The 13205-nt window shown below is 41.3% G+C and overlaps 1 protein-coding gene across 1 annotated transcript in view; it reads right to left on the bottom strand.

Annotated features, from left to right (window-relative positions):
* Positions 1-5055: 5055 nt before the first annotated feature.
* Positions 5056-13205, bottom strand: part of cog6 (component of oligomeric golgi complex 6) — a 33653-nt gene continuing 25503 nt past the window's right edge. The window contains exons 13-19 of the mRNA XM_031297491.2: positions 12695-12812; positions 11443-11574; positions 10399-10566; positions 9164-9265; positions 7690-7743; positions 7506-7585; positions 5056-5785 (exon numbers count right to left, since the gene is read on the bottom strand). Of these exons, the coding sequence (XP_031153351.1) occupies positions 5638-5785; positions 7506-7585; positions 7690-7743; positions 9164-9265; positions 10399-10566; positions 11443-11574; positions 12695-12812 (802 nt within the window). The 3' untranslated portion in view covers positions 5056-5637. The remainder of the gene's footprint in view (positions 5786-7505; positions 7586-7689; positions 7744-9163; positions 9266-10398; positions 10567-11442; positions 11575-12694; positions 12813-13205) is intronic.

The raw sequence follows: 13205 nt of genomic DNA, 5'->3' as shown, positions 1-13205 counted from the left end.
ACGGGAACAGCAGAGAATCAGAAAAAGAAAATTAATTACCGCACACTACTGTTTCAGGTCAGTACTTCACAGTGTCCCCCTTCCTGTGCTAATAGACAAATTACATAATAGCTTCCAAAGAGAGCTTTGACACGAGGTAACCTTTCCCAATAATAAAAGCAATGTGGAGAAATAATTATGAGTTGTAATGATATGAGGCAGGAGATATTTGATCTTCATAATAAGATGGATGAGCAAGCCCCATGCTTGAAGCAGCTAGTGCACAAAGCATGGAGAGCATAATAGTTACATAAATTATGTCTCTATTCTACCGGGCTTAATAAAGTATGTTAGGGGTGAGGGGGATGAGTGGCTCAATTCAAACCAAGAATTTGGTTAGGTGATGAAATTCAGAAACAAAGCATCCTGCAAGTATTAAACTAAGACCACATTACACATAATGACATATACATACATTAGATTATTAGATTTGTGTTCAATGTTTGTTAGGGCATGATGTAACTGTCCATAATCTGCAAGTACAGCACAGTTCGTGAAATGACATGTTTATATTGTACACATTACAGTGGTCTTACTTTGTAGTTTAGTGGCACAAAGTCCATTATTTCGTCATTCATTTCTTAACGACTTCCTTTCGGAGATAATGTTATCTGCGTGGGAAGATTAGAGCTGGAAGGTAGAAGAAGGCATTTTACCTGGAGTGTTACTCACTGGTAAAGAAACACACCAGCAGTTATAAAGTTTATTTCTAGGCTCAGCATGTTCCAAATCCCCTGCTGTTATCATTTTAGTCCATCTGGGGTAACCAGTTTGGAGTTTGTATTGACCTAGTCTCACAGTGCCAGACCTATCTCCACAGTGCTGTGGAGTAAGGTCTGGCTGCAGCACACATACATTAATTCCTTGATAGGAGAAGAAAAGGCCACATACAGTATTAAATGCAGTTTAACTGTTGAAACAATACAGTAACGTGAGCTATTTAAAGTAGCTGAATACATGGTTAAAGGTGCTCTAAGCGATGTTGGGTGACGTCACTTCTTGTTGACGTTTCGAAATATTGTCAAACAAAATGGAGGCTAGCTCGTCCCTCCCTCCTCATCCCGTCCCCTCCCTTCTGCGCACTAACCCCCCAACCCACACCCCCAAATCCTTCTTGTCGGTTATTGGCTGGAACGCTGGAAGACTGTTTGTTATGTTTGGTGGTGCAGGTTGGCACAGTTTGTTTTTGTTGCCGTTTGTGGAGCCTGGGCTGTCTACAGAGACAGTGTTTTTTTTTGTTTTTTTTTTACAGTGTATTCAGGGGACAGGCAGCTAGCGGATAGTGAGGAGATGTTTGCTGTATGTGACAAAAAATATTGTAGCCTAAAAAACGCGTGGCATCACTTAGAGCACCTTTAAACGTAATATGCTCTTACCAGTGTATCGCTGTGTGGACTTTGTCCACAGCAATCCCACCAATAGGTCCCAAAATGCCCCAGTTAGAGAGGAAATGCTGTAAACATATTCTTTGTAAATCTTTACAATGATTCCCTGAAAGAATCTTTGGCCTCAGGCCTGCCTTGTTGGACAATCCAAATTTTCTTTAAAACTTGCCATTTTCAGTGTGTAGCTTGCTAGCTCGAAGGTTGTTGTTTCCCGTAGCGGAGGGATTTTGAGAACAGCAACACACAGAGAGAGGAAGGTGGGGGACATCCGGTGTGTGAGCCACGCCCCGGATGTCAGGCAATTATCTTGGAAAGGTACTTCTGTTGATCCAGACTAGTACTGACCTATTTGTTTTATATAAAAAATTTAATATTTCATTTTTTATTTTTTTATTATTTTTTTTTTGGGACGTTTCCCTTTATTTGAAAGTGGATAAACATGAAAGGGGGAGAGAGATGGGGGCTGACACGCAGCAAAGGGCAGCAGGTCGGATTCGAACCCTGCAGCCGCTGCAGGACTGGGTGAGCTAGAGGTCGCCCCAATATTTCATTTTTAATATTCTGTCCATTCTACTTCTTAGGGTCGGGTCATGTTTGATCAGAACTAGTTTAAAAAAATATATTGTCCAAACACAGAGAGAGGTAACTCAGAGAGTTAACTATGGAAGATGGGAGTTAACGGCAGTGACAGTTGACCTGGGCTCTAGGGGCATTAGTCCATTCAGTTAATATAGTTATGCTTATCACTGTGGCCATTAAAATAGAAATTACATTTTAGTATATGTAAGCAGTGTATTTAATTTACAGAAAGAAATTCTGATGGAGCAATAGACACAACACGATTTTGTTTTAGTACAATGACTGATGTGTTGTTGTGACTGATATGTAAAAAAGTAGCTCTTCCCACATCTGTCCTGAATTGAATTGTGTCTTCAATGCAACACATTAGAACAGCATCACTATATTGTGACACATAACCTCCTTATTCCTCTTGTTCAACTAGTTACCAAATCCTACTTTAAGGAGCTGATGATTCATTTCTAATGCGAGGGAGCAACTCATGACATTTCTAAGCCTGAACAGAGAGAAAGAGCAGCATTAGTTCAGTAAGTGTGCAGTAAGCTGTGCATTTCTTTGAGTCATTTTTCCTTTCACCCTTTCTGCTGAGGCAATAGATAAGACTCAAGTTGTTAGCTCTGGACTGACATTAATCATCAGTCACTGGAGCGAGAGGGAGGGGGAAAAAAAAAACTCAATATTATCCTTTAACCTAGATTCCTGCTGGTCTCATGCTTCAGCAGGCAAACGCTTGGTGACCGCTGTCATATGGAGCGGATGATGGGATGAATGTTTGCCACCCTGCTCACCACTACCTGCCTCTAAGTGGTGACTCCATCACATCTCACATCTGCTAAGTCATTAATACAGCCACCGGCAGGGGGGAAAAAAAAAGCTCTCACGTGCTGAACTGTGAAGGCCACATGTATTCACACACAACCGATGTGAAGCTGAGTAAGTGAGGGCGTGTACTGTGTGTATTGTTACACATGGACAATATGTTATTCAGTAATCCTGCATCTCAAACATCATCCCACTTTCTGCCAAAGAGTGCTGTGTAAAAACACTCAAGAATCCAGCTTGTATCCGACCGGAGCCAAGCAGAACTGGAAGAGAGACAGAGCTGGTCTATTTAAAGGACTTAAGAAACGCCGTCCAGATGCTGAACTTTGTGGTATTCCATTTATTCCTAGTACTCAATGTCCTGGCCAATGATATCTGAGTAACATCCGGTGAGCTGGGGAAATCCTGGGTCTCATTGCTGGCAGCGCTGAAAAGATCTGCCTGTTGCCATGAACCTTGATGTCAGATATCAGAAATGAAATGCTGCCTCTCAGGCCAGATACCATAACAACAGACTGGATCAATATTTACTTATCTTTACTGTTTCAGTTGTGCTTTATTGGGGATTATGTGGCCTGATGTGATATTAAACGCCATCATGTCACAACAGTCCATTTTGGACTATTTTGAGAGATGAAAAAATACCACACTTTGGGATCAACTGTATGTGTATTTAGAAATAACTTAAGAGTGTGGTTACTTTAAAGATAATATAGCAAATAATTGCTTTTGGATAGATCTAAAGATCTAAACTGATGAAAGCTGGAGATTGTCCTCGTGAAACCAAAGCCGTTTTAAATCTTTTATGCATGCATTTCATTTAAAACGAGCAATCGACAATGCTACATTCCTTTATTACAGGTACCACTGCATTATATAGAGAAAACTTTTTCATATATTAAAACATCAGTTAAAATATCAAAACATAAACGACTAGAAGGTATATTGGGTCCAAAAGACAGAACATTGTGAGAAAGTTAGTTAGTTCAGTTCTCTGGGATATGTTTTCATGCTAATCGAATGTGACCAGTTTTAGTGCAAACCGCTAATTAGCTTATAACCAAGGGGGTAAGCCTCTCCCCGGAACGGGTAGCTCCTATGGTGCCATTTTGATGCTAACAAGCCATCACCTCCCGTTAGCATTCCATTGACTGCCATTCATTTTGGCGCCACTTTGACAGCGAATAACTTTACATCTGAAGCGTTTGAAGACTATTTGTCCATTGTTTATTTCTAAAGAAACACAACAATGTATACCGTACAGTACAGGAGAAGCTCGCAGGCAGTTTCGATTCACATTAGCTGTTTAAGTTTAATTACTAATGTTAACTAGCATTTTAGTTAGCCTGTGCCTATGTTATCTCCTTACATATACCTACGCTCTCCGTCTCTGCAAAATTGGGAATGATTGAGATTTCTCTTGGCACAGCTACCAGAAGACTTACAACTTTCAGACAGGTTTCTCATGTCACATTTACGTCGTCTTTCTCAGTTGGAGGCTGCTCAGTAACGCTCAGCCATCACCGGAAAAGTGCTTCTAATATCCTTCACTGGTCTCCGTCCAGAGCAACGGGATCTGTTGGTCCATTTTATATATGTCAATGCTTATAAAGCTAGTCGTCAGGGCAGAGGGTAAAGTAAAAAGAAATCACTATTTCTATACCACTAACAAGGCTCAAAATAGCACCACACTTCCACGGTAGCATAATGAGGGTCCCTACATGTAAACCGAAGCATTGAGAACTTTGTAAGTGTACAGACAGTTTATTAAAAAGATAGTTTAGAAAGACAGTACCGTTCACGTAGACAGGCGGGCGCCATCTTGGGAAAACAGTCACGACCAGTCGAACGCCGTGTAACCAGTAACCAGTAACATAGCTCAAACACGGCGTTTGGTCGTCTTTTTACTTTACCCTCTGCCTCGACGACTAGCGTTATAAGCTAATTAGCGGTTTGCGCTAAAACTGGTCACATCGATTAGCATGAAAACATATCCCAGAGAACGGTCGACTCAGACACGTGTTATTAACCCCTAGGTTCATTTTGTGCCGGATTTGTCCTTTAATGTGGCACTACTGGAGAATACATCATTTATTTCTCCACCTATTTAATACAACATAATGTGTTTTATATGGTCATAGTTTATTTAAAGGTAGAATGTATGGTAAATGATTAAATCCAGTATTATTCTAGTCTGATTTATGCATCTTAGTCAGCATGGTAGACATTGTTTTTTAAAGCCAAGCGAGATGGTAAAACAGATTTTCCATTGTGTCCCTACAATTCAAAACAGTTGAGATGAAAGTAAACAACGCTGGTGCTGAAGCTTCTTGAGGTTCCTCTTAACATTGTGCCGGGATTTTTCCTGACCACTCTAAAGTGTGGAAAAATAAGACGAGTCTCTTAAAAATTAAGTGTATCCTTTTGATTTATATAATGTTCAATGTTTTCATAAAAACAAAAAAGACATTGTTTTGTACAATTATGGACATGGTAGAGTACATGGTGGGAAATCAGACAGAAAAAAAGGAAACGTGCTTTACAGAGAGAAAAACAAGTCGACTGTCTGCAGCAGTGAAAGTAAATGGATCATATTCATATAATGTTCTTTCCTCCAGGAGTGTCTCTCTCTGAGGTCAGCGACCCACAGCCCCCATTTCCCACAAAGAACTGCACCTTAACAACTACTTTTATATACATCTGTGGTATTATGCTGTACAAATTACACAGCTCTTTAAATAACCTGCAGGCTGTCCTTCACTGGGGCTCACCTCGTGCTTTTGAGATCAACCAGGTGTGACAGAAGTGTCTCTCAGGACAGCAAGGCCTGAACCTGCTGAGGTGATCGGGGTAGCAGGTTCTCAGGGTCTTTGTAGCCGTTAGCTGGGCTGGTCAGCGCGCTGTAAACCTCCCCATAGGCTCTGCACACCAGCTCTGTGGACTGACGGAAAATCTGCTCCCTGCACAAACAGATACAACTCTACATTTTTATACCTTTTTTTTTTTTTACATTTCAACATTTCAGGTCTAAATCAGACATACAGAGCTATGCCGTGATTAGTCACTGATCAAGAGCTGAATAAATTAGCCATGAGTAAGAATTTGTCCTAATTGCTGTTTTTGTTTTGTTCAGTGACCATTGTGTGCCCCCTGTGTCAAAACAATGAGTGGCAGTATGTGGTGCACACTGCCATCTATGGATACACATTACAGCATAAATGCATAAGCATCAGCTGTCAGCCACAGCAGCATTATATACTGATTCAGCAAAGAAAAGACTCTTCGAATAAGAATATTGTATTCCCTCTAATCATATTAGAGGCATCTATTAATCGTACAGTGTTATTTTTTTGTTTTCCTTTAGAGCTGCAACAATACGTCAATCGAAAGAAAACTACTTAGCAACTATTTTGATTATCGTTTTAGTCATTTTTCAAGCAAAAATGCCAAACATTTCATGGTTTCATGTTCTCAAATGTGAGAATCAGCTGCATCGCTTGTTATATTATATTATAGTAAATTTGATCTATTTGGGCTGTTGGTTGGACAAAACACGGCAGTTGCGGCACGATTTTCTTTCTCATTGTTATAAAAAAATCTAATTAGAAACCACCTATCTTCTCTTCTTTGGATTTTTGTCTATCATTTTAGTTCTTATGTACGGTTTTTTTCCTCTAATTAATTTGCCATAAAAATCTCAACATGTACCGTTGACTGAAGGACATTATGTACTTCTAGTGGAGTACAAATGGAGGATACAACAGTCGGACCAAAGAGCCCAGCGAGATGACTCAAGGACACAGTGGGAGCGCCTCGGTTGTATCCAACTCAGGCTCTTGAGATCCATATTTTTAATTGGCCCACAGAGAACACCGAACCATAGTGCTGTGTATACCACCTTGCTCCATACCAAGTGCACTAACACGAAATGTGAAACAATGGGAGTCTGAAAAGTGCATTCCCATTATTTGTGCACTCCAGGAGTGTTTTCAGAGTGCTGGCGGGTGTTTTTGTGTATTTAGGTGAGCAGAAAAGCAGACTTGAGAGATAGCAGGAGAGAGAGTTAGCAGGAGAGAGAGAGAGAGAGAGAGAGAGAGAGAGAGAGAGAGAGAGAGAGAGAGAGATGGAGGAGGAAGGAGAGGAGGGAACGAGTGTGAGTGAGAAATGGACCAGAAGCTAATTAATGGCGTCCTGCCCATCAGTCCTCCCATGTCCATTAATAGAGAACATTAACCTGAGGTACAGAGTGCTCCTCAAGCCTGCTGCACTTCCCAGTAAACGTGACTCACAGAAAGAGCCCTCCAATGTAGCAGCTGGATTGAGCTAAAAGCATGTGCATTTTCTGATCAGTAAGACAAATACAGGCAGTCTGGCCGACCACTCTCTCAGTGTGTCGGCGGCTTTGGCAATTTAGCATCCAAACTCGCCATGCATTTACTGTAGTCGAGTGTTTTGTTTGGAATGCAGTAATGATCGTATTACATCTGGGAAACTAATGAATGTTGAACATTATTAGGCCAACGCTCCTGTTCTATTTTTAATCACTCTGTACATGCTCTTTACCCTGCTGAAACACAATGTGCTGTTGTAAACATCTAACATCAAGCCTGAATGTTGCATGTTTGCTGTATTTTCCCTGAACGGAGAGAGCTACTATCAACAATAGGGAAAGGGACTCACTTGATGGCTGCGCTGAGCAGGAAGTTGAGCTGTGGCATCACAAGAGTGTCAGGCGATGACAAGTACCGATCGAACTGGACCTGTTGTTTGTGCAAGAGAGTTATGAGCAGGTGATGAGTCAGCGAGTGAGAATGTATTGATTCTTGCAGGGAAATTTGCTTGGTTAATACACAGTGTAACTCGCCATGGCTGCTTTCACAGAAGAGCTGTCCATGCTGGGGAGGAGGGACAGAGGACCCTAAGACAGACAGACAAGGAAACATCAGCTCAGGATCCAACTCAAAGTCACAGTGTTTCAACAGCAACAATGTTGAATCTCCGAACCGAACACAAATCAAGTGGCCGAGGTCCTTTAATCATTCAGGTTTGCAGGCAGTGTTGAAACGCTTTCTTCCTTTCTGTCTACACTGCACCTCAGCAGCTACTAAAAATGGATAGAGGCAGGGCCACAATGATGGCTGAATGAATGATCTTCCCTTTTACTTTTTAAATGGCTGATTGGTTGGTTAAATGTCATGGGATGATGCAGCACTTCTCCATTGAATTATATGGGATTCAGACGTATTCATATATTGAAAACTGTTTGCTAGAAAACTAATTTACAGTACTGAGGAAAAGAAGTTTTTCTGAATACACTAAACTTGAACATGGTGAATCTTGATTTGTAAACAGAGAAAACTAATTCCCACCCTAAATCTTGATCGGTAAAGCCATGACTTTGTGAACACAGGTACAGCAGGTACCTTCAAGGCAATTAGCTGACACTGATTATCCAGAATGGCAACATTAAGTCAGGCTTAAATGCCTAAATTGCCAACATTAAAAGCAGCAAATAGAAGGCAGTGCAAGGGTCAAAGCTACAGTGCAGTGATTTTATGGGGATATGGGCACATTAACAAACACACTATGAGCCTGCAAACTCATCTGCTGGCTGCACGCCAGTGTTGTTTTAATTACTCTTTTCTTGTGCCTGACTGTTCATCTGATATATCACAGAAAATAACAAGGGATACAACTTTAAGCAGATAGCGAAAGTAAACCTGAAAAGTCTAAAATAACCCTGGGGATTCTTTTCAGTCGTTGACATCTGGTATGCCGTCGAGTGTGGACAGCTAGACTTAATCGTTTCAAACAGAAGACTATTTAAAGCAAACCCCAGGACAGGCCACCCGAGGAGAGAGGTAGTGTGCAGAAGAATGACAGTTCTTGATTGAGCTTTGCGTTCAGCAGCAGCAGGGTGTGGTGTGTCCTGACATGACCCAGGGTTTCAAGACTCGCATGCTAAACCACAACTATGGCTCATAGTCAGCCCAGTGGCAAAGTGTGTTACAAAGAGGGAGGGAGGGAGGGAGAGTCCAGGGCATCGGCTCTCTCATCTGCACACGACAATTCTGGAGAAGCTATAAGATTTGTAATATGATCTGACTCCTTCTGTCCGTTTCTCAACTGAACATGTGAAAAAAATGCTATTATGCCCTAATAAAGACATTGGCCATGTGGTAACCATAGCAATAGTAGTGTAAACAATACGGTTAGTGGCTGTTTAGTATAAAAGACGACCATTAGGGACTCTAAAAGGAGAGATGTGAGAGAAAAAATCCACAGTTCTATAACGAGTGAGTGCATGTGGATGTGTGGTTAAGTGCTCCGTGTGAGACCTGCTCAGTGTTCTGGACACAGCTGTAGATGTAACTCAGTCCGGCCCTGGTCAGCACGTAGGAAGCCTGCTCGTTGATCAGAGTGTCAAGGTGAGCCTCGATCTAGAAAAGGCGGGAGAGAGAGTGGCTTAACATCCAAACCGAGCCTGCATTGTGCATCAATGGTACTTGTGGTTAATAGAGAACCGCTGTGCCACTGATAATAAAACTTCCACAGGAGCTCTTGTGGTGCTCAGTTACAAAAGACGTGCTAAAAATAGAGAATAGATGGCGCAGTTTAGAATGAACAATACATGACGCACAGCCTTCTACGAAACAGCAAATTACATCTTTTTAATAAAAGATTTGGGCTCTATGGGTTGTGGGTTATGAAAGGAACAAGAATAATTTTTAATGAACAATACCCCTATGCACAGACAATGTTATGACTGTAAGCTGCGTTTTAAAGTTGAAGTTTAATGATTCGGTTTGTCTTGTGCGACTACAGTGTGACCTGTCATTACTAGTTTCATGCCCTTGACTAATTGTAATGAAATGTCAAAAGGTACCTAAAACATGAACAAAATCACCTAATTGACTGATTCATTATTCGTACAATTCTTATGATATTAATATTGGTCTTTCAGGTAGTGGTGGGCAGGGTCCGACTGACGTGACATGAGGGGGGAGTGGTTGAGTGCTGATTTAACGTGGACAGTCACAGGTGTGGGCCTTGATTGGGATTTTGGAGCAGGTGTCTTCCAGCGGGAGTTAGTCGGAAAGACCGGGCCTCAAGCGAACGACTGTGGAACACATGTCGCTAGACGAAGAACACTACGAAAGACAATAGACTGAAATATTTTCTTGTTTAACCCCATCACAAGCTTTGGTATATACACCTTTTTTAACAATCTGAACTGAGACAACAAAAGAAGGCTCTGGGCTGGCCCAGCAAGGACACGGTTGGAGCAGAGCCAATTAAGCACCGGAGCGGTCCCAGAGGCAGTTGTCGTCGTCCGAACACAAATTATCAGAGTCAGTGACACCACGCAAACCCCTCCAGAAGTAGGAAAGCCTTGCACTCACCCAGGTTGGTTAGTTTCACACTGAATGCAACACGTAGGGAAAAGGAGGCAGAGGGATGTTTTTCTGTTACCGGCTAGGTTATGCTGTAGAATTTGTGGTCTTTGTGGTTTTAACGAGCCCGCTTAGTTTTGCGCGCTTCGAAACAATAATCATTTACAATTAGGACAGACCTGGAACTCGAGCATCTCAAGCCTCTTGTCAGTGAACTCAAAGAGAGCCAGGGTTGTCTTCATGACATACAGCGAGTTGACCATGTAGGTAGCCATGTCAGCAGTGCCGAGGTTGCTGGCAGACACAGTGCATAGCTGTAGGAGGGGATCCAAGATGCAGGAGAGCACCTGGGAAAGACAGAGTACAACAGAACCTTAAGAGATGTGTGAAGTATCACTGGCGTTGGTCAAAAACAAATATTAACACATTTATTTCAGACAGATTCACAACAACTGGTAAATATGACAATGTAGGGAGATACGTTTGACTTTCCTCAGAATCAGAAGAGGATTTATCAGAATCAGATTTAAAAAAAAAAAAAAAAGGATTTACTGCCAAGTAACACAAGGAAGGAATACAAGGAATTTGTCTTGGTGGTTGGTGCATACATAAACAAACATATATACAATAATATAAAATAAACAAATACAGAAACAAACAAAAAATACAAAATAGCTGTTTAACATATTTAAAGTGCTCATATTATGCTCATTTTCAGGTTCATAATTGTATTTAGAGGTTATGTCAGAATAGGTTTACATGGTTTAATTTTCAAAAAACACCATATTTTTGTTGTACTGCACATTGCTGCAGCTCCTCTTTTCACCCTGTGTGTTGAGCTCTCTGTTTTAGCTACAGAGTGAGACATCTCACTTCTGTTCCATCTTTGTTGGGAGTCGCACATGCTCAGTACCTAGGTAAGGACTACTAGCCAGTCAGAAGCAGAGTATGAGGGCGTGCCATGCTAGCAGCTAGGCGAGCATTATAACGTGTGTTCCAAAGTGACCACGTTTGTCTCTGAAGTAAAGGCTGGACTACAATAGAGCTGTTTGGAGCAGTTTGTGAACAGTGTTTTCTGTTGGAGATGGTAAGTCCCTTTGGGGTGGACTTTGGGCTTTTTCACTTTGTAAACCTATAACGTGCACAAAAAGGATATATAACACAATAAAGGAAAGATGAGCACTTTAAGGAAAAAGAGGCTGTATGGTTAAGTATAAGTTTACCTGAGCAAAGTCAGCCTGGCGGGCATCCAGGGGAACCACTGACGAGTCGTGGGAGGCCAGCACCTCCCTGAGGAGGGAGAGTGTCTGAGTGAGGGAGGCTGTGGGTCCCAGGTCTGCAGGCGGTAGCTCCACCTGCCCAGGCACACACAGCCACAACAAGCCAAGGTTGATACCTTGTAGATGGAGCGAAAGAGCAAGCGCTCCACATTATCAAAGCATTGAGTAAGGGATAATGTAGAGCGTGCAGGTCATGATTGTGAAGTTCTTCAATCCCCCTGAAGGGATTTTAATTTGCAATAACTCTACATTATCCCGCTTATTACACAAGTCTACTTATTAAAGAAATCAATGATTTGACACAAAATATGGTGATTTAATGGATTTAAAAATGGTCCTCCAGAGTCTATGATCAGAACTGCGTCCATAGCAACGGTCTGTTATTCACAGTAGCGGTCTGCTACACAGAAATAACAGACTGTAAAATGCTGTAATTGACCAATCAGAATTGAGTATTCAACAAAGCCGCGTAATAAACATCCCTAATGAGCAGCATGATAGACTGAATATACAACTGCTTCCTGCTGCTACTGAGAGCCTCAGCTTGTTCGGAGTCAGTAGAGCTTTTTTTAATGAAAAGGGTTTTGATTTCATTGGCTTCTGGATACACAACACAGAACTGAGGCCAGCCACCGTTGTCCACCTAATAGAGCAAATTATGAGAAGGCTGTGTTCCTGGCATTAGCTGGAATTGACACCAAAACCCTGAGGGCCTCCAATTGGATTAACACCGAGCTACAGGGATAATTCTTGTAACTGCTATTGATCAGGACACAAGCCAGCATGTTATGTGGAAAAGCTCCCGCTCGTGCTGAGGTATACTTGGATGGCAATTTAACTAAAAGGTAACAAGTTTGGTGTTTTTTGGCAGCTAGTACCATTTCGATGCTCTGGCCAGCAGACTGAAACTGTTTACAAGCATAAGGGCTTCAGAAATAGCCTTGTTGTCTTTGAGGGTTTCGACGCTGAGCTGAAATACACAATGTGTGTCCACAGGGTGCATACTGAACTTCTTTCGTCATTTAAGCGATTTTATGAAAGAACATTGCGTCTCAATTTAAAAGAAACAAGGATGATTCTTCTTCTTCTCCTCAGGTGATGGCATTGTTTTCCCAGCAGTCACTTTCTCACAACTGTACAAGAGAAAACAATATCTTTGATTATTCAAATAGAAATAATCTTACTCGTACTGTACCTTGTCCATAAGTCTGCTTGCATGAAGGCTCAGGCTGTTGAAGAACATTTTTTTGCTGAGGATGTGCATTTCTTCAATAGTGATGAGCAATGAGGCCACACTGGTCCCAATGATGGAGCTGGACAAAGATCAAATATGTGGACAAGTCAGTCAGGACTGCATCTGGGGATTACTTACATTATCAATTATGTTTTTATTTCGAGTCATCAAAAAATTGTTAAATCTACAAAATGTCTAAATACAGCAAACAAATGCTCATCACAAGTGCCAAGAGCCCAAAGTGACATCTTCAAACTGCTTGCTTTGTCTAGATGACAGTGCAAAACAAAAAAGGTATTCAATTTACAATGATACAAAACAGAGAAAAGCAGCAAATTCCCAAATTAGCACCAAAAAATTAATTAATCGCTGAATTTATATAGTTAATTACGATTAATCGCATGTTTTATCACATGATTAAAATTCTATTATTTTACATTTCAGAGCTGTTTTTAAGTACAGATTAACAATG

This window comes from Sander lucioperca, chromosome 5 (genome assembly GCF_008315115.2).
Source record: "Sander lucioperca isolate FBNREF2018 chromosome 5, SLUC_FBN_1.2, whole genome shotgun sequence".
Lineage (NCBI taxonomy): Eukaryota > Metazoa > Chordata > Actinopteri > Perciformes > Percidae > Sander > Sander lucioperca.
The sequence above is the reverse complement of the archived record's forward strand: the minus strand, read 5'-3'. Positions and strand labels throughout refer to the sequence as shown.